Below are 20,724 nucleotides of genomic sequence, written 5' to 3'. Positions count from 1 at the left end.
TCCCTTAAGACAAGCCTGCCGTGTCCTGTGAGAGTAGAGAACAGTCGGCCACTGATTGGTTGACTAACAGCTGTAAGTACGTATGTGTTTGCTTGGGCTCAGCAACATCACCAGTGGATTTAAAACATCTCTATTAGCAAAAAGTGAGTGGCAGAAAGTCTTTGAACTGACCTTGACCTCTGAGCTCACTGAAAGGAAGGAAAATGTATATCTCTGTGGAAATCAATAAAGCACTGCATGCTTCAGTGTTAAAACCATTATGTGGAAGAGGCACAGCCCTTAACACAAAATATCAGTTACTTAATATTTCTGTTAGATCAGATTTCATTGTATTGTCTAGCGTTTTGCTGGCTGTTTACGCAGTCCAATCAGTTAAGAGCGGGTGACTGTTTCTGTCTGGCTTGGATCGCTGCCTCTCTCGCTGCAATTTTACAAGACAGAAAGCACAAACGCCACCCCCTCACATCTCCTCTCTCATTTCCAACAAGCCTCTTTATCAACTCTTACCAGAAATCTCTTTCCACATAAACCACTGTGGATCTCAAATTCACGTCAAGGCACACACCTCCTCTGCAGAACCTTTTAAGGGCACAGTCGCGCTCCTGTTTTTCTTTTCTCTTCTTTTCTCTCCTCTCTTTTCTTCTGTACTTTCTTTTTTTTCTTTTTTTTTTTCCTTTGGTGTCTGAAGTAATCGTTCAGATTTCCTGTTATTGCCTCTCTCCATCCTCCCTCTATGTCGCATTTCACCTCTAAGGTATTTCCTGGGTTTTGAAACAGCCCCTCTTCTGACCCCCCCTCATCCTTTTCCACCCCCAAATACACCCTGCTCCCCCACAAACCTCTGCCCTTTTCCTCTCTTCCCCTCACACTATAATTTAGACAAATTTGGGATCACTTAGGGTGGCTATGGTAAATGTGTTTGCCATCAGTGTTCACAGCAGCAGATCTCCCTGGCTTATGGGCCCTGAACCTGTGGCAGCACACCTTCTTGGGTTACCAGCAGACCTGTTATTATCCCATCACTATTAGTGTTTCCCGCTCTCACGTGAAGTGAATAATGTGCCTGGAGATTTATGGGAGTAAGGTAAAACAATCTTTTATTAAGGGCCCACAGACATTTCCCCCATAGATGGTACAGGCCAAATCCCTCTGGGCCAATACTGCAGGAGCTTCTGTGGTGCAGATAGAAAATGTAGCACATACGGTGCCTGCTTACCTGCACGTGGTTGACTCGGATATGAGAGGGAGGGAGGCGCAGTCTTCGTTATCAGTGCCACGCTTCTGTCCATCCTTACAGCAGTCCTCTATCGAGATCTGCTCTGCTCCTGCAAACATTCAACACAATGCTAGGTACGTTTTTGCATCTGTGACCAGTTAAAAAAAACAGGTGTTGGTAAATTTGTGCACATCCCATTCCCTGTCAGGGCATTTTCAAGCATCATCTGGCATTATCGCCAATAGTCAGGGGACCCCCGTGTAGATAATGACTGGTGCAGACACACAGACCGCAGGCAACACACCTGCCTGCATACACATGAGGTGGTTAACACATTTGCCATGCTGCTCACGACTAGCAAATGGCATAGTCATAAGCATTGTCATTTGTTGACACACTGTTTTTGCTAATTAGGTAAATAACAATGATCAAATCTGGATATCTAACCCAAACAAAAGAGTCTTGCCAGTGTCCTCAAAGGCAAGTGTCCTTCCATCCTCTGAAAGATGAAAAAATAAATTTTAAAATCTGTTTGGCACTTTAAACTGCCTGTAGATTTTTTTTTTTTTTTTTGCCAAAGACAATGAATGATGGATATGTTGTTGCAGACACAAGAGGGACTTTTTTGTTTTTAACTGGAGGACAACCAACTCTGTGGTCATCTGGCTGTTTATTCATGTGGATTAGAGAGCGTGGAATGCCTCGACTCTGTAAACAATCAGCCGACGCAATCATATCAAGTACATTCATTCGCCTGCGGTTTGTGGTGTGATCTGCCAAACATGAAATAGCTTTGGCAGATCGACCCCTTGGACTTTTTTTTTTTTTTCAGGGATCGGTGCGCCAAACTGTTATTAACAATAAGTCCCCCGGGGGAAAAAAAAAAAAAAAAAGGGAGAGAAAACAAACTCACCGAAAAATAAACTTTATTGATCTACTGTAATAGAAGAGGAGTTGTTGCTGGTTAGTGACTGAATGTTCTGAATTATTGGGAATAGTGATTGTGAAATGTGCTGAAGAAATCCATCTGTTTGAGACACGGCACGTCTGGCAGGAGTCAGCAGCTTCAGATAGTGAGTTAGATTAGGTAGGGAGGACAAGTGTCTGGAATAACAGTCCTCAGTTTTACAGACTTGCTGCTTTCTCCCAGAGGGGCAAGAGGAATTTTATTAGAACCGTTAAATCAAAGATGAGGAACGAGCAGGAATAGTCATCATCACAAACAGTTTTCTGCATTGATAAACACTATAATGAAACTTCTCAGAATAGTTATATGAGCAGGATGACTATGACTGTTTGTCTGAAGGCTGCAGGAAATCAAAGCACAGAATTAAAACACTGTGACTACTGCTACTACACGAAGGATGATTGACCTGGCAGCATGGAGGGAATATGGACAGAGGATTTATTACTAGGCAGCCACATTAGCTGACTCACTACTGACTTCTGGAAGTCTGGCACATCCCAGAATCCTTCGGGCCAATAAACCTTGTAGCAGCTGGATGAAATGAGATGGCATTTTAAAAGCTTTTCACATGGGCCTACCAAGTAGGTCCTCTCAGAGTCTCTCCCTCTGTCTGTGAATGTTAAAGACCTCTATCTGCACGGCTACACCATGATGTTGCAATGAGACAGGAGCAAAATATTTTTCTTGCAAAAATATAAAATATGTTTATATGGATTTGCCCTGCATGTCATTAATGCCTCACATAAAGGTGTTAAAGACCAAGTGTCAAACACCCTCACAGAGCACTTCTCCTAACTCTGCAAAGGTAGTCCAAGTTTTTTTTTCTTTTCTTTTTTTTGTTTATGACCATTACCAGTAATTAACATGCTCTTGCCAAAACACTCGACTTGTATTGAAAGTCATCCAAGGAGCACCTTTCCAGATTCCACAAAATAGCTAATCCCCTAATCTTTCTCTCCGGGACAGGATAAGCATATTCTATATCTATAAATGACAGGAATTGTTGGTTACATACTCTGGAGATTTCTCCCCACAGTAGCTCTCAGCTGATAACTAACTCAAACCCACAAAGCATCACAGAGTCATTCCAACGCCACCACTGTCTGCTGCTTTGCAAACCTAAATTGAAAGAGCAGAAGTGCCTTAAAATTGTGTGGTGCTGTTTTATCAAAAGAAGCAAACCAGGCTCAGCCGTCCCCCAGTCTAGATGCAGCTTGCCACAGTTCTGTGTCTCTGTAATGCATTGTCTGTCTGGGGAGGGCTGATTTCCATCTTGGATAGCGGTGCTGGTTGTGAGGGCCATTCTGTCTTGGCAGAGCAGCACATGGCTCGCCTGCGTCTAGACGCCTCATGTAAACAAGGCTTAATGAGCCCAGTGGTGGAGCTCCGCCCAAACTGAGGAGCTGGCCAGGCGTCACAACAGAAGTGTGCATCTCTCTCATAGGCTTCACTCAAGGCTTCAATTTATCTATCTATCTATCTGTCTATCTGAATTCTAATGTTATGTTCCTTCTTTGATCAGGTCTCAGGTCTTTTTTCTGGGAGCTTTGGTCATGTAACACCACCCCCCTGCAATGAGGGCAATGAGCTTAGAAAAAAAGTGGCCCCTGCTGACTGTGAAAATTGCTCCATGTGTGACCAGGGGACCATGAGCATTTGGATATGCCTCATCCTACACCTTGATGACCCTGCTGTGGGCGTTCAAGTATAAATCACACCCGTCTGTCTAGACCACCATGGCCTGGTGGGATACTGGTCATTCTGACACAGCATCACAGCATACCAAGGCACTTGGCCTTTGGCCCACAGGGCAGGAAGTACAGAAACCAGGGCAGCGAGAACTCCTACTTAAAGTTATTGTGAAACTGCATTCTCTTCATGTAATGTGACATCTCAAGTTGAATCTAGGCTATTGCATAAACACAATGCAATGAATGAAAAAGTTAAAGATGTTAAAGTTTACTTTTTGATATGTTACATAAAAATGTATTATGCGAATATTGTGCATAGAGTTGCACACACTTTATATCATTTCCTGTGATGTAAGAGGGAAAACAGTGGAAACAAAAAAAAAAAAAAGGAAATAAAAAAATCAATAAATACAACGGGTAGGCTATAACATACATAATGAAATCACTCAAGCCTACTTCTTTTCAGATCAGACACTTTGAAGCACCCAACTTTGTAAATTGAGCTTTCATCACATGTCCCAACTAGTCCGATGACAAATTCACCCCCTCTCCGCGTCTCAGTTTGATTCTTACTGTAAACTTCACCCTGTAAAAGTCACGCAAATACATCATTTACACACACCAGTGTCATCCACGGGTGCCACTGTTTGCGTGGCTTTGCTAATTAAAAGTGGTCACGTCGCAGTTTCTCCGGGAGGTGACTTACCTTGGCCAAGCAGAACTCCGAACAGGGAGCAGAGCAGCACTACATGCGGACCCATTGAATGAAGGGAGACTCGACCAAATGCTGATTTAGAGTAGGTGTCCGAGCGCTTTCAGCTGTTCCAGCTGCTGTTTTCTTTTTTCTCTGCAGGCTGTGTGAATAAGCAGCAGTGCTCCTTTACAGAGTCCGAGAGGTGGATGTGATGGAGCTGTGAGTCGCAGTTGCAGCGTGACTGGAGGAATGAGCGTCTAATTATGGCACTGTGAGGGGCGGGCTGGGGCCACAGACACCGACTCATTACTAATCAAAGCGGGGTTTTTTTTTTTCAAGTTAAAGCAAGAGCTCTTTTATAGTATATAACAATTAAAAAATGTATTTAGGTAAACACATGTATTGGGATTGGTAATACTCAGAAGTGAGTTTATACAGTAATTTGACAGGCATGATTTCACAGATATTTTTAAGGTCTGACGTCCTTCTAAAATGCTTTATAGGACTGATATTAATTGGAAAGTCTAAGAGCTGAAATACTCCAGAGGGAGCTGCCATCACTGTTCTTGCACAGCCAACAGTAGGAACTGCAAGTGTCTTCGGCTACTGTGCTGCAGAGTATGCATGCATACTTGGAAACTGTCTTCCCATCAATAGCAAAGTAGACTTCTCTGTCTGTGACTAATGATTGTACTGATTACTCAACATCTGGAGCTGGTTTTGAGGTATTTTAAAAATCTGTTGTGGCTATGTCCAGACTGTATGCCTTGAAACCTTTTGGATATCTACCCTGTCTGCAATAACTGCACTTATTCACTGCTACATTTGGGTTTGTTGCACCTTAAGGGAGATGATAGATGAGACTGGAACCTGGCTCTGTGCTGTTGCATCCCCCCTTTATATTCGATTCCTCACTGATATCTGCACAGCGGTATTACTGGCCCCTGTAGCCCCCCTACTGAGCTTATTTTTCTCTTTAGCTACTAAACTTTACAGCTGTACCAAAGAAAATGAGGCATTTTCCCTTAAAAAGTTAATAAATTAAAGCTTTTGCAAGACTGCCACAGATGTGGGCTCACTGTCAGCCAAAGTGATCATGAACTGTGAAGAGCCGGGCATAAACAAGCCGCGCACACACACACACACACACACACACTCATACACATACACACACACACACACACACACACACACACACACACACACACACACACACACACAAGTCTACCAGAATTGGCAAGATGCAGAGAAATAATTGCTAGACTGCATTATAAACATTTTGTACCAACTAAGGCTCTCTGTAAATTCAATCAGTCTACTGACTCTGGGCATGGTGACAGAGAGAGGTTAAATGATCTTCTAATCAGAGCCATATGTCTCCACCACCAGTCTAGCCAGTCTAGAAACATCACCGAGGACTTGATATTGGGACACCACAGGCATACAGGGAAGCCCGCAAGTCTATGGCAGTTATAAATGGGTAACTGCACAGTAAAAGTGTAGTGTGTGATGAGTTGTGTCTCAATCTGCGTGCTCTTCAGTGCACCGCAGCAGTCTTATAAGAGAGGCCTGGCAAGAAGATGAAGAATATTTTAAACAGCGACACTAGTGTTTTGCATTTTTTGCCAAAAAATTACATTTGCCACAAAAAGTAAATTATACATTTAAGAATGGTGCTTGTTTGACTTCCAGACAGCCACTTATCTTATTATTTCTCAATATGATTCACTATCACTATTGCAGAACTGCTTAAGGGTAACGGGGAGTGAGGATCTAAGTTTGAATCCTGTTATTTATCTTCTTCATTTACAAAATACAACTGCCTTTTTCAATGCGTGTATCCTGGATCCATTTCCTTGAATAAATCTACTCTAAAAACATCCCACGATGAGTATGTGTGCGTAAAAATGAGCTTGCAGAGGTCTTCCTTGTGTAATCCATCACAGTGAACAACACGCCTTTTATTTTTATCTGTCACTCTTCTGTTGCCTGGTAAAGCACAGATCTGCACTTACACTGCCACAGTTGACAACAACACCAGCGAACATGGTGTTTATTGTAACGGACGACATAACTTGAGAAGATATTTTCTGCGAATCAGTGTTAAAACCTTCACAAAATGAATGGAAATCAGATAAGAGTAGACTGTTACTATGGCAGCATAGATAAGGTTCCTGCAGACATCGAACAGTCAAGGATGTGGCAACCCCCTCTCTAATGTAACAGTGAGTGCATCCTTTCCTGCAGACCAGTCTTTAATCTTATCTTTGCCTTAGTGTAACGCAGAAAAGAGATATAGGTCCCTGAAGGCCATATAAGGGATGAAGAATGCCCCAACATGAGAGCCAGGCCAGTGCCAGGCTCCAACCTGGGCTGGTTAGAGCACATCTTACCCCGCCTGCACAAGCTACCAACCCTCACTCCTCCTCTCCACCTCCAATCTACATTTGGGTTTTAACAAGAAACAGCAGCATGAGCTGACCTCCCAGTTCATAGGTGGAGGAAATTAGACCGGCTGAGGTCGCATTCAAACAGTGTTAATCTTGTAGTGGTGGGGGTGGGGTGGGGTGGGGTGGTACAGTTCCTTTGAAGCTCAGCAAAGCTTGTCTTGCCACGTCTGTGTCAATCAGCAGAGATTCACTAACACACCCAGGCAAACTGAGGGGCCCAAAGGCTGTTTCTGTTTCTCAGCTCAGCTATAGAAACGTGTTAAAGGAGAAAGTAGCCCTGCTTAACTATAAAGCTTAAGTTGAGGTTAATAATACGTTATTATTTCTAAATGGGACGTTAATAGACTCCCCTGACATGCAGTTATAAGCTGAAGGTTCTGAATAACATTTTTATATCTTTACCCAGAATGAAGCTATCATATCTCAGGGTACACTGTAAACAACTGCAAGCTGACTTGCATGCAGGTATGTTCATGGCCAAATGTTCAGGATGTTGGAAAAAGAAAACGCTTCAAAACGCTGAGTGTGTAGAAGACACGCTTTAACTGATTCAAAGTAATACTGGAAAAAAGTCTCACACATTGAAAGATATGCAATGTGTTTAGTCCTTCACAATAAAATCTGATAAAATCATTTTCTACTATAAACGAATAAACAAACAAACAAATAAATAAATAGATACTTTGTAAATAAATGACACATCACATTAACATTTACAACATTAAATCTGCAGTTCTGCACTATGTTAAAAAAAAACATACAAATCAGACCAGATAATATTTGACAATAAAAACATCTTAAACAGTCAGTGGTTTTATCAAACTGCTTTGACTCTCTACATGTTTTCACTTTTCTGGCCTGGTAACTTATCTTATTCCACTTAAGATAAACCACAAACATCAATGCTCATGATTATCATCCTTTCTCTGATCGCAGCTATATTTACACAGGAGATCTGCCCACACCATTGATTAGCTCAGTGTAATAAGACTAAAGAACTAAAACCTTTCATGTAACAAAAAAACAAGACTGGTGACCATCAGCTGTACACTGTGAGTGTCTGAATTTGCTGCATGTATTGTATGCACTTCCAGATATTAAATCCCAGTCTGATTAATTAAGATATTTTAGTATTAATCCAACAATTGTTATCTTTTTATATATAGTTTATGGCTCTAACACAGTTTAGTCCAGAACATAGAAAATGTGTGTCATAAGTTTTGTTTGCAGTACGATTCACCACAAAACATATAAAACATTTTAGTGACCTGAATTTGTGTCATAAATGTTTGTAATAAAGTTTTACACACCACATATTGGCTGGTGATGGCAATGTTGTCAAATATCTAAACCATTAAGAAGATCTGTGCTTTCACACTACTCCCTCTTCTCCATTGGGACTGCTTGGTGCATCCTGGGAGTCTGAACATGTGCCCTGGCGCTTTGCAAGCTGGGGGATATTGTCAAGAGACGCGACTTGAGAGTAGGGCGGGGCAGCGGGTATCATCTCGTGTTTGATTTCTGGGAAGGTTTGGTCAGAAAAGATGGTCCTCAGGTGCTCTTCGAACAGCTCCATAAGCTGCCTGCCTGCCACAGTGACCTCTGTGACGGTCTGACATGAAAGCAGAAGAGAGGTTTACTGCCAGGTGTCAAGAACTGAATGATGCTCGATAAATGGGGGCTTTTAGCAAACACTGTACCTCACTGAGAGCTGCACAGTTTCCGAAGATGAGCCTGATGTCTGATACAAACTCTGCTGTGCTCTGGTAGCACAGGCTCTGCTTAGCCTCCAGTCGTTTTCTCACAGCTGAAAGACTCTTCGGCCCCTTTATAGTCGGCCAGTTATTAGCACATACCTACAGTATTTAGAAAGGGAGAGATAATACAAGAATGAAACTTCATGGGCAGATGTTAAAGTAAAATCATGAATAATATCTAATATTTCACATGTCAGCATTGTGCACAAGAGGTAATGGATCTGTACCTAATTTTGTTATGTGACGGTTAAAAAGCCAGAAATAGGCTGTGCGGTTAAGTGCTGCACACAAATATGGGCTTTTATGTGCTGCAACGTACAGTTTATAGGCTATAATTGTTCATTTTAATTCACTCTGTGCAATAACAAATGCTCCATGCTCTGTGTCAGCAAGACAAATCTCTGCATATTTACACACCTGCTTCTGTTTTTCTGTCTTTACTAATAAATACTGCATATTACACATCATTAAAATTACAGTCTCTGTAACTCTATCTGACATTAATCCTGTGAACTTTTTCCTCTGTAAGTCACAAATGCTTCCAGACTCACCGCGGGGGACACGGGCTCTTGAAAGTTTGAACTCAGGTCACTGCAAAACAAGTACAGCAGCAGCCTCTCACACTTCTGCAGTGGTAGAAAAAAAAAACCATCTGACTTAATGTCAACTGGTAACTGAGAAAACCAAACGCAGATCTCCAATCTATAGTCTCCTCTCAGGTGATCATGTGAATCTGACCTGAGTACCATGTTGGTATTCATCTGACTGTGATCTGCTTTGCGTCAGGCTGAACACTGATTCTTAGCTGTTTAATCACTGCAACACACAGCATCAAGCAACTTTCTGCTTTTCAGATACACTATTTTAAACACCATTGTATTAAAAACAGAAAACTTGCACAATTTCAGATACTATTATCATTAAACATTATTCTTAAACTACACAGTATAGTTGCTAGACAACAGCAAAGACAATAAGGTTGCCAGGCAAACAATTATTAAGGTTGACTTATGAAACTGATCCCGAATCTATTTATGAGTATCACACACTCACCCACTTTACACATGGATCAAGTTTCGTTCTTATTGGAGCTTGGAGAGCGCTGCAACATGTGCACACTATCATACACATCTACTAACAAGCACCAAAAGGTGGTACATCAGTATAGAGACAGAATTTGAGCATTTACCATGTTTGAAGAAAATATGACTGAGCCTGTGGATGAAACTACAAACTTTCATATCTACAGAGGTGAGGTGTTAAATATATGTATAACATCTAGATATCCAAAAGTGAGGAGCATCACTTTAAAATGACAATACTTATGCCACTGTAATGATATGTGTTACAGCTCTGCTATGCACATTTTTATCTGCCCTGCTTGGGATGAATAAAGTTAAGGAGTTTAGTAACTGGAAATCAGAGCTGGAACTTTCCGTCTTACCTGATAATGCTAAACATTTATTTTAACTTTGCGGCAATCTAACCATGTCACATCAGAAGCACTATAGATCCACAATCGTTACTGTCACAAAAAAGAAAAAATACTGACTCGTTTGTCCACTGGGGGAAATCCTCCTTCAGAGTCGGGCTCCTTCTTCACTGTTTTGGCCTCAGGTTTGCTGTCACAGTCATACTCCATCTCAGGCACGAACAGGTCACGGCAGAAAGAGCAAAACCACTCCCCACTGAAAACACACAGTCCAGAGACTCAGTGCAGAAGTCAGTAAAAAGGAACGTACCTTAGCAGGTGCGTCATGCTGCTGTCAGATGAAAACCTCCCATTGCCAAAATGCAAAAACAACTTGTCAAAATCAGATTCATTCTTAAAAGCTGGCAAACATAATTCATTGAATACTTGAATAAACACAAGGATGAAAAAAAAAAAAACTTGCCTGGGAGCTTTGAGGAGAGCTGGAATGTGGCACGTGAGGTGAAAAACTTTGGGACACTTATCGCAGAACAGCAGCTCTCCTCCGCTCTGACACACAGCACACAAGACTCCATCAGAGTCGTCCCGCCGAGCTTGGTCTCGGTCTACCTGCTGCTCTACCTGCAGTGAACAGATGTGATTTGGAACATCCATCTTACTCTGGTCCCATGGGCTGCTCGGAGGCTTTGAAGGACTCATGGGTTTGTGGTCTGTGCTTTGAGGAGGACTTGGGACCTTGTTGTCTTCACCTTGGACACTGCTTTGCGGGTGTTCACCTGTGCTGTCAGGAAGGCTGGCTCTTTGGTTGTTTTGTACCTGAAATCCACAAAAATAACAAGATAAAAAGAGGCCCTGAAAATACAGTAACCAACATGTCATAAATGGGCTCATCCATGACATATTGCACTAAGCTGAATCCTTGTTACACACAGAGCTCTGGTGTGGCTGAATGGCTATAAAGGTCAACAGCACGGTCACATTCAGAGATTTAAAGGGAGATTTGGGTTTCATACAAACTGGATTTTAGTTTCAGTTGTTTGGACCAGCATTTCTATTGGTAATAATAGCACTGCACTAACCAAGTTGATTGCTAAGATCTGGGAATGTGGTAACATTAGTAAAAAGAAAACAGATGGGGCGAGAAACATGAGAAGTCAGGAGACTGTAAATGTTTTAAACAACCTTCAAGTTGGCCAAAAAAGAAGGCAAAGAGTAAAATGGTAACCTAAACTGTCTGTTTAAATGACACAGTTTACACAATGAACTTTTGGTTCAAATTTGACCTACACTAATATCCACAATTGTGGCTACACACAGACAAAAATGGATTATTACTGACATTTCAGGTGACCTCACTTTTGGTTTTACTTCCAGAGAATGATGTTTAGATAATCTGGCAAAGCTGGTGGCTTGTTTACAGCCCATCTAACCGTTTAGGGTTTCTTGCCTCGTCTAACTTCACTGTAGCAATAACCTCTGTTTCCAAATGTCCCCAATTACTCTGGTGCGTGCACTGTGATAACCGTCTGATGGCCAAAATTCCTACCCAAGCTGTGATACACTACAGTTTTTCTTTAAAGTCTTACTGTGAGTTAGTCCAATGCAGTTAAGAAATGCAGACACCTTTGGATAAAAGTATCGACCAAAAGTCATATCTATATATGACATACTGTAATAACTAACAGTCATTTATTGTCTCCTTACATAGCTACTGTCGTCCTCTGGCTCATCTTTGATGACGATGATAGGCCCTGGTGATGACCTTCGTCTTCTCTTCACAGCTGAGCCCATCGCTCCACTGGTCTGTTGTGTTTCTGGAGGTTTCCAGGAAACCGTCCTTGGGAACAAAGTGAGAGCCAATCACAATAAAGCGAAATTCACTGGAGAGACCAATGGCACAAGGGGATTGGGGTCATTTTGAGGCAGTAGTCTACTGTTCAGGGCTAGACAAGGAGAGAAATCTGTGCTTTTGTATGTCTGTGTGTGTGTATATGTGTGTGTGTGTGTGTGTGTGTGTGTGTGTGTGTGTGTGTGTGAGTGTGTGTGTGTGTGTGTGCGTGTGTAGGTGTACAGCTGTCCCCTTACCCTGGTTTCTCCACTTGGGAGACAGCAGCATACCCTGGTGAAATCTGCTGTCCTTGTACTGGGGGAGAATGAAAATCTGCTTGCGTATTAATTTATTAACAACACAACAATACATAAAGTCTGCACACCAATAAAATATACAAAAAGTACAAAATGACACAGACGTACCATTTCTGTGTGGCAAAGAAGGCGGTAGACCCTGGGGATAGTTTGGTTTCAGCATATACACCGGACCAGCTGAGTCATTCCTCCTGTTCAGATACGTGGGCTCAATCTAAACACAGCAGTGCCTGTCAGTCACTGCACAGCAGAAATAATGTAATAATAATAATCTTCAGGCACATCAACACAGGGACTCACTTACTGTCTGTCGTGACTGAGACGAACTCACGCCACCATTGATGGGCAGTGGTGAAATATGGGTGTACAAAGGTGAAGAGGAGAATATGTCCATCGGTTTGGATTGGTAGTTGGAGCCACTTTCCATCCCCCTCAGAGGCTACAGACCAACGAGGGAGGCACAGAAAGATAGAGAAAAATACTTCAACCATTGTCAGGTTACATTCCTGTCGGCATCTACAAGCATGTGCTGATGGAGGTGGAGATGAAAAGGTGTATTTTCATTACCCTGTCACTGGCTGTGTGGGTTGATTGTGGGACGAAAGTATAAACAAAAAAAAAAAAAAAAAAGATTCAGCCAAAACTGAACAAAGGTTTTTTTTATCCACTGTAGCTTTAACCTCACAGGCACAGTTAATCCTGTTCTTCCATTAAAATGCATGAAACCAAATATTATATGGACAATACGCAATTCCACATCACGTCAAATCACAATTTAAAGGTCCTGTCCTTTAAAGGCCTGTTTGAATGAGCAACACAGGTCCTACATACATTAAACATTTGCCACCAACGTTTTTTTTATTTTAATTTACTTGACATTACTTAACAAAATCTGATGAATCCACACCCACACAAACGTTTTATTTTGTAACTCTAACTCTGGGTGTTGCTTATGGACTCATGGATATGCTGTTGTCAGTTTCTGCAAACTTCTCAGGAAAGCTTTAGTTTTAATTTATTTCACAAGAGCATTAAAATTAATTTGCAGAGATTTGAAACTTGCCTCAACTTTTCTAGTCATTAAAGTTACACAAACACTATGAAGTCATTTCTCAAATTAATCTGCACTTACAGCTGAACCATTACACTGTGAAACAAGCTGACAAAAATAGAAGCATTTATAGTCATAGGCCTGTCAGTTCTTAAATTTCTTTAAGCTACAACACAACACAACACAATCTTAAAACCTACTACAGCGTGACTACAGCACGCTTTGAGAATACCACTAGACTATTTTTAAGTATACACAATATGCAGTATATATGTCTTTACCACAGGGAAGATTTTAGAGTTCATTATGCAGCTGTAACAGCTTGTTCATATCAGTACGACATGCCTTATGTGTGCACTTCACACGCCAGTATTGTCCTGTGAATGAGCCTATACTTCAGAGCTGGAACCAAAACACCCTGTGAGCTAGACTAAACAACTTGGATGACGAGATACTATCGACCCTTTCTTGTGGAAACTTGGGTTCGTCCTCTGTCACATGTTGGCTGCTGTTTTCCCGCAGATTTAGCGGTTATATTTTATGATTTTGAGTCATGAGCTCATCCAAGACTAAAATCCGTCTTGACAAGGAAAGACATAAATTGCCCAGGATGTGAAGGCTGTCAGCTCTATTTAGGACAATGCCATCCGCTGTCGCTGCTTGTTAAGAGAGCTTGTCAGTCAAACGGACACAAGTGCACACAAGAAGACACACTAACCTGGGGCGTAAACCCGGGGCTCGATAAGGTGCTAGTTGGGCTGATGTGGCTGGGAGGAGGCACCATGAATCTACGGCCCGGTTGAGGGGGCATACTGTGGGAGGGAGAGCCTCCCTGCAGGGGCCCTGGGACAGTTCGCTGCAGTCGGACACACTGGTACCATGTCCACGGTGGAGGAGGCGGCTGCGGCTGCCAGTGGCCCTGCGGGTTCAGCTTGTCCACCTGCATCTGGAGCTGAGCCAGAGTATTATGGGGAGCTCCCATGGCAAAGCTGTGGGGCGAGCCTGGGGGGCCTTGCCCAGGGTGGGACAGCTGATGAGGGATACCCTGAAAACCAACCAGCTGGTGGCCTGGTACACTCTCCACCACTAAAGAGCCTGAAGGAAACACACACACACACATACAGAGACTGGATGAGCATAACAAGTAGGGATGAAAAATACACAATACAGACACAACTCCTCCTGAGAACTCTGGGAAAGAGAAGGTTTGGGCAATGATACAGGAAAAGTTTTGGAAAGTTTTGGCCAGTATTAAGGGAGGAATAACATGTCAAGTAGGGCTGCAACTAATCATATTTTTATCTATTTAGTTATCGATTATGCAATCAATTATTTAATCAACCAATGTGAGGTGTTCAAATGGCTTGTTGACATTCCAAAACCCAGAGTATTTAACTTACAGTGACATAAAACCAAAATAAAGAGCTCCTCATCTCCACGAATCAGCTAACAGAATAATCTTTTAAGCTCATATTTCAGACACATTTGTCAGGCTTAAATGAGTTCCAACTGCTGCAATTGCCACCGTTAAACCCCCTGAAGCTCCGAATCCTCAATTCAGCCTCCTTCACCCACATGACAAGGGAGAACCACCAAATCTCTGGTGTGATTTGCATGAAGAAGGCGGCAGTGATGGATAAAACATCAAATTTATTCTATTTCAGAATCAAGCACCTGCTGCCCTCTGCATTGATGAGATGACAAGTCCCAAATCCCTCTATGCAAACAACAATAAAAAGCCAATTTGGGAAAACAGAGAAATACAAAGTGGACTGGTTTCTGGTTGAAAACCTCTACAGATGCAGTTTCCAGATACATAGCATGTGTGTAGCATGTTTACTAGTCCATTTTGTTGTGGTTCAGAGACTATAACTGTTGAATCACTTGGTATTAAAAGTCAAATAATAATAGATAATCAGGATACAGCGTATGTTTAACAATATAATATCAAAGTAGTCACTAGAGTAAAATTTGCATTTTAAAAGTATCAAAAACAAATAAAACAACATAAAAACTGACTGAAAGGAATCCATTCTCTAAGGTTCTGAAGTAGTTCTTATAACAGACACTAATATCTATAGCTAATACCATGTTTATATCATCATATATGATATCATTTATATCAAATATATTTATGTCTTACCCAGATCAATATTTGAGGCCCAGTAAGAGGATCGACACTGGAAGCGCACAGTGCTCTGTGGTACAAATGAGGTACTGCATTTAGCCCGCAGGAGGTTTCCAATCTGAAACAGAATCTGCAACAGAAGGGATGTTATTAATAATTTTTAGATGAGGACACTTGTGTGTTACAAAAGGCATATGCTCCCACTTCATCACGTGCAAGACAGACCAGGGTCTTAACAGGCTCTCAGTGCTGAGCTGAGCTTCACGCTGAGAAAACAAAGACCGTGATGAGATACTGTTGAGTGGATAAATGATCGGGGCAGGCCTCACCAGACGTTTACAGTACAAGAGGGCCGTGCCCCCATTCTTGGCTGTGGCCCATTTGGTGAAGTTGATGACATGATCCAGGTGTCTGGATAGATAGCCGATGTCCTCCTGTTGTTTTCGCAAGACACTCTCATGATCCTTTGTTACAGCCTGGAAAACATGAATAAGTGAGTATCTGCAGTGTTCAAACAGCTGGAGGGGATGTGCTCTGGGCCTCAGGGTGAGACAGTCGACTGAGCTTGCAAGCAAGTAATGTTCCTCTGGAAACAACACCACAGCAAGTTAAGATCTACATCATGCGGTTAAACCGATAAATATCATTGCTTTTGTTATGTTTATTATATATTCAGAAGGTTCTTTTCATACCTCAAGTTGATTAACTAGCATCTTGCCCTTCTTGTTTATCTCCAGAATCAAACTGCAGATGGACTTCTTTATTTCATTATGAACAGATGCTCGATTCTGATCAACCTGAAAAAGTCTGCAAAACATACAACTGTCAATAAAATATTCAAATTCAACAAATGACATGAAGTATCAAACAGCACATTTTGGAGACATCTCATAATTATCACATCTCCGCCGGTCCCTGCACTGCCTGCCCTCCCGTGTGAATACCTGAGCCCGCCCTAATGGGTTGCACCTGTGTCTCACTGTCTCCCCGGCCCCAGAGTCTTTAGTCTCATTGTTCCCTTCTGTCTGTGCCAGTTCGTATTGTTCACTTTGTGTCAGCCTTCCAGCCTTTTTCCCAACGTGTGAGTTCTCCTAGTGAGGCCATGTATGACGTGTTTCTGGGTTTTTTTTTACCTTGCCTTCAGTCGGCCCATTTGGAACTGTTGCTTTGTTGGACTGTCTTCCTCGGTACAAAACCTGCTTGCTAAGTTAAGATTATTATTTGAACCTACTGAGTGTCTTGAGTCTTGCATTTGTGTCCTGTCTCTGTGTGTTCAGCTTTACAATAATTTGCCACTAGACGTCATACTAAAGACAAAAATGTCTTTCACACAGCTCTGTAAACTGTCTCCAACTTTTGTTTACATTTAGCATTTTCTGCCATGTATAATCTTGTGGTATGTGGGAATACATACCCATTGTTTATGGAGTTTGACACCTCTTCAATCAGTTTCTTCTTCTCCTGCAGCTGATGGGTCATACACTCCATGTGCTGTTTGTGGTTTTTATAAGCATCTTCAAGGAACTGGTAACTAATCAAACAAGAGCTGTAAGTCAGTGCATCCAATGTAAGGAGTGAATGTTGAGTACATAATATCAGCATTCTGCTCTGCTACTGTAGTTAACCCCTTTCTCTCCTCAAACAGGATACACAGTGTCCTGCTTGAGAAGACGTCAGCAGAGTGCACATTAAAGATGGGTAATAGGGTTAAAATCATATCATGACAACCATGAGCGTTTCAGTATGAGAATATATATGATATATGTGGGTTATGTAAATTTCAGTTATATTTGTTAATCACACTAACCTGTACAACCTGTAGGTGTAATGTCAAACAAAACAGAATTTTACACAGGTGTATGAACCCGTATATTAACATAATATGACATTAATCCGTAAAGCAGGACTGTACTTGTGGTCTTTGTGCTTCACCAGTTGGCAGTCGCGACAGGTTAGCTGGTCACAGGTCTCACAGAACAGCTTCAGCGGCTCTTGTTTGTGGATGTCACAGAACATCGGCCTCTGAGTCGACACACTGTGGACGTCTGGAAAACAGCAGAGGTCTCATCATTGTACACCTTCATTTGAGATACCAAACAACATCTGTTCATCCACTGCTTGGACAGCTGGGCTTGGACTACACACAGGTTTTTAATGTTAATGGTTAAAGTACTGCCTGTCTATTATTTCATTTGATGCAATGACAAAGACTTAGATAGAACATACTAAAGTAGACGCATGTAAGTGCAGCATTCCAAGATATACTGTACGCTTTCTTATTGTTAGTGAATTAGTTGCATAGAAAACACAGAAATTCTTGCAGGTCATTTTCCAAATGTACAGTAACTTTCAGGCCAGTAATATTTGAAGCCCTTGTTAACACATCTTTGGTCTTTGCTTTTTTACACACAATCCAAATTCCTCTTTACTTAATGAATGTGCCCGATTATTTAGCTGGGTGATTATGTGTTAAATTAGCCTCACAGTGTCACAGTATTGCATTAAAACTGGTTAAGATCATGTTTTTCTATGGTGTATTTACTTTTCAGGCCATTAAAATACTCAAAGGGGGCAATGTTTTACTTTTACCACAATTTGCAGTTGAGATTATTGTTTGAAAGTTAATTTCAAACAACAGTAACAGCAGTCAAGATTGTAAGAATATAAAAATATTGCAATAAAGCCAAAATATTGCCTATGCATATTTTATTTTTTGACTTACTGTTAAAAAAAAAAAAAAAAAGGAAATCCTTTTTTGGCAGATCTTGCTATATGAGTCACTATTGGCAGTTGGAATGATCATTTTTACATTTCATTCTCACTGAAAAAAAAATCAAAAATGATGTGATTTTTGTTGGGGCTTGTACCAAACAAGCGTGTCCCCTTACATCTGGAAAATAAGATTTGTAGGCTGGGGCATCTCTGTAGCACCACAATGCTAATGGTGCTAACAATACACAACACTGCTGCGACAAGGCAGAATACCTTTATCAAAAATTTGAAGCTCCTGTGATATATATATATATTTTTTTGCAGTTCCTGTGATTTGGATATTGCACTTGGCCATACAGCAATTTTGATTATATATACAGCAGCCCTACTGTATGCTCTGTCACATGAAATGGACTGCCCTAGAAGAGAGGTCATTAAGTTGTCTTGCATTTACCTCTTGAATCCGTTCTACTAGACTTAAAAAAAAAAACTCCTCTAAACCCAGAGCACATTGTGACATCCTCAGCACTGATCCCATAATCATGCAAGCACCAAGTGTTTCACAGACAATAAGGACCTATGCTAGAATACCTTGTGACAACTCTGTCATCTGTCTGATGGTGTGGTCTTTGGTGAATTTGACCCTTTGATGCGCCTCCACACATGTGGCACAGAGGTACTCAACACAGTCCACGCAAAACCCGGCAGCTTCAGTGTTGTCGTCACAGGTCATACAGAGCTACAGACAGATGGGACAAGCATCAGAGGCAGGTGACGGGAGATGAAACCATTTTTTACCTCCTGTTTGATCAAAAAAATTATATAAAATCTTCCCTGTAACAATAAAAAAATATATATACAACTCCTCTTAAGCATGAGCACCTTGAGTGTATGTATTATGCACAGGGGGGGACACAGGTCTGCTGTAGAGATTTCCTCAGTTCAGACTCCCAGTGCACAAGCTGCCCTTGCTCATCTTGCAGGAATATTACAGCCATTACCCTAAAAACTAGCAACAAGGCTGCCCCCATATGGTAATGCATTTTGTCACTGACCTGGAGTGTCCTTTCCACGGTGCTGCTGGGAGCCTCTGCTGAGTCCTTCACAAAGACGTTCTCCACCACATCCACCTCCATACACTCCTGCCTGCACACCGGGCAGCGGATCACATTCACTGGAATCAGACAGGAACACACATGTATAACTTACACAGGACACCAGATATCTATAGGTACGGGTCCACACACACACCTGTGAGTAGAGTCTATGCCCCTACACACAGCAGAAATGTTACTTCCTGTCTTGATTTCAGGGCGATGCCTTTTCACATCCTTATGTTTGTAAACACAGTGACTCACGTGGTCTGGTCGCGCTGTCAACCGGGGAGTTTGGCGCCTCTGTCAAGGCCAGGTTCCTGGAGGGCGAAGGTAAACACTTCTTGCAGAAAGAGTGCAGACACGGCAGAAGTCTGGGCTCTCGGCTGTGAAAGTTCAGACGGCAAAAGGGGCAAGTGTCCAGGTAATTGTGGCCGGTTGCGCCTGACTTTCCCTCCTGCACCGGCATGCTCTCCGCTTCGTTCTCAGCGACGATGACAGGAGCGTCCCCGGACCCCCGCTGCTCTGCCCGTCCACCCATGTCCTGCGCTCTCATCCTCCAGGGCTCGATCTGTGTGTGTGTGTGTGTGGGTGTGTGGGTGTGTGTGGGGACACGGGCTGTACCCCCACAGGTGAGCACACTGCGCTTTCTCCTCCTACAGCCTCGGCGTGGACAGCACCCCCCTCTGCCCCCTCTCTCCACGCTGCCCGCGCATTAACAGTCCACGGGTGGTGCCTCTCGTGGGTCTCCCGTCGCCTGAACCCACGCAGGATGAGACGCGATGCCTCCGCGCGAGGGTGTCGCGTTGCTCAAGCTGCACCGCACGCGCTCGTTGCGGCGCGAGAGGGGTGGGGTCAAAAACAGCGCGCGCTCTGACGGGAGAGGCGCGGGCTGAGGGATGAGAGGTTAGAACATACATATAAATACATATATCTATAGATGTATATTAGAACTAACAATAGGTTAGAAGCGGCACCCAGTCTGTTTGTCACCCTGAGAGTTGGCGTGTTACTCACCAATTACTGGCTTTTATGAATGAGATGAAAAACTCTCGTTACTGTAGCTAATCAGTCAGGTTCCTCTGCGTTACTCCTCCTGTAACGTTACCTTCCATCGCGTTAAGCCGTGGCAAGTCATCCGTGTGATGGGTGGAAAAGCACACCCGCTCCACTACCGCTACCCACATGCTTATAGTGTGTGCTCAGACAATTATTATTCATTTAAATCACTTCTATCCTGTGAGAGCCGTTAATTACTTTCTTGGAAATTAAGTGATTTTCAGCCCACATACATTCAACTATATGCTAAATCAACTCAAACTCATTTTAATACAAATTCATTGGAAGTGTAATGGTAACAGAATAACTGGCTGGGTGTAATACACTT

The 20,724-nt window shown here is 42.3% G+C and overlaps 2 protein-coding genes across 5 annotated transcripts in view; both read right to left on the bottom strand.

Moving 5' to 3' along the window:
• The window catches only part of fbln1 (fibulin 1), a 31,240-nt gene extending 26,441 nt beyond the window's left edge, over positions 1–4,799 (bottom strand). The window contains exons 1-2 of one of the 2 annotated variants that reach the window (XM_071493204.1): positions 4,581–4,799; positions 1,217–1,325 (exon numbers count right to left, since the gene is read on the bottom strand). In XM_071493204.1, coding sequence (XP_071349305.1) covers positions 1,217–1,325; positions 4,581–4,635 — 164 coding nt within the window. In that variant the 5' untranslated portion in view covers positions 4,636–4,799. The remainder of the gene's footprint in view (positions 1–1,216; positions 1,326–4,580) is intronic. The other variant, XM_071493215.1, reaches the window with a different exon arrangement.
• Positions 4,800–7,542: 2,743 nt separating this feature from the next.
• LOC139630071 (transcription intermediary factor 1-alpha-like) lies at positions 7,543–20,530 on the bottom strand. Of its 3 annotated transcripts, none has more exons than XM_071493162.1 (18): positions 19,602–20,529; positions 19,299–19,417; positions 18,835–18,982; positions 17,444–17,576; positions 16,946–17,062; positions 16,224–16,338; positions 15,861–16,007; positions 15,547–15,661; positions 14,122–14,498; positions 12,657–12,791; positions 12,461–12,566; positions 12,293–12,368; positions 11,912–12,044; positions 10,671–11,023; positions 10,328–10,463; positions 9,327–9,401; positions 8,719–8,874; positions 7,543–8,630 (listed from the first exon to the last, which is right to left on the bottom strand). In XM_071493162.1, exons 1-18 carry the CDS (start codon positions 19,891–19,893, stop codon positions 8,391–8,393), a joined length of 2,973 nt encoding a protein of 990 aa, XP_071349263.1. In that variant the 5' UTR covers positions 19,894–20,529; the 3' UTR covers positions 7,543–8,390. The 3 variants fall into 3 exon arrangements, with proteins under 3 accessions (XP_071349263.1, XP_071349273.1, XP_071349281.1); XM_071493172.1 differs by having other exon boundaries at positions 12,293–12,350; positions 19,602–20,528; XM_071493180.1 differs by lacking the exon at positions 7,543–8,630 and having other exon boundaries at positions 8,800–8,874; positions 9,327–9,366; positions 19,602–20,530.
• Between the last annotated feature and the right edge of the window lie 194 nt (positions 20,531–20,724).

This window comes from Trachinotus anak, unplaced genomic scaffold (assembly GCF_046630095.1).
Source record: "Trachinotus anak isolate AG129_WGS33_773 ecotype Australia unplaced genomic scaffold, CSIRO_AGI_Tana_v1 ptg000002l, whole genome shotgun sequence".
Classification (NCBI taxonomy): domain Eukaryota; kingdom Metazoa; phylum Chordata; class Actinopteri; order Carangiformes; family Carangidae; genus Trachinotus; species Trachinotus anak.
This window is presented reverse-complemented; position numbering and strand designations above follow the sequence as displayed.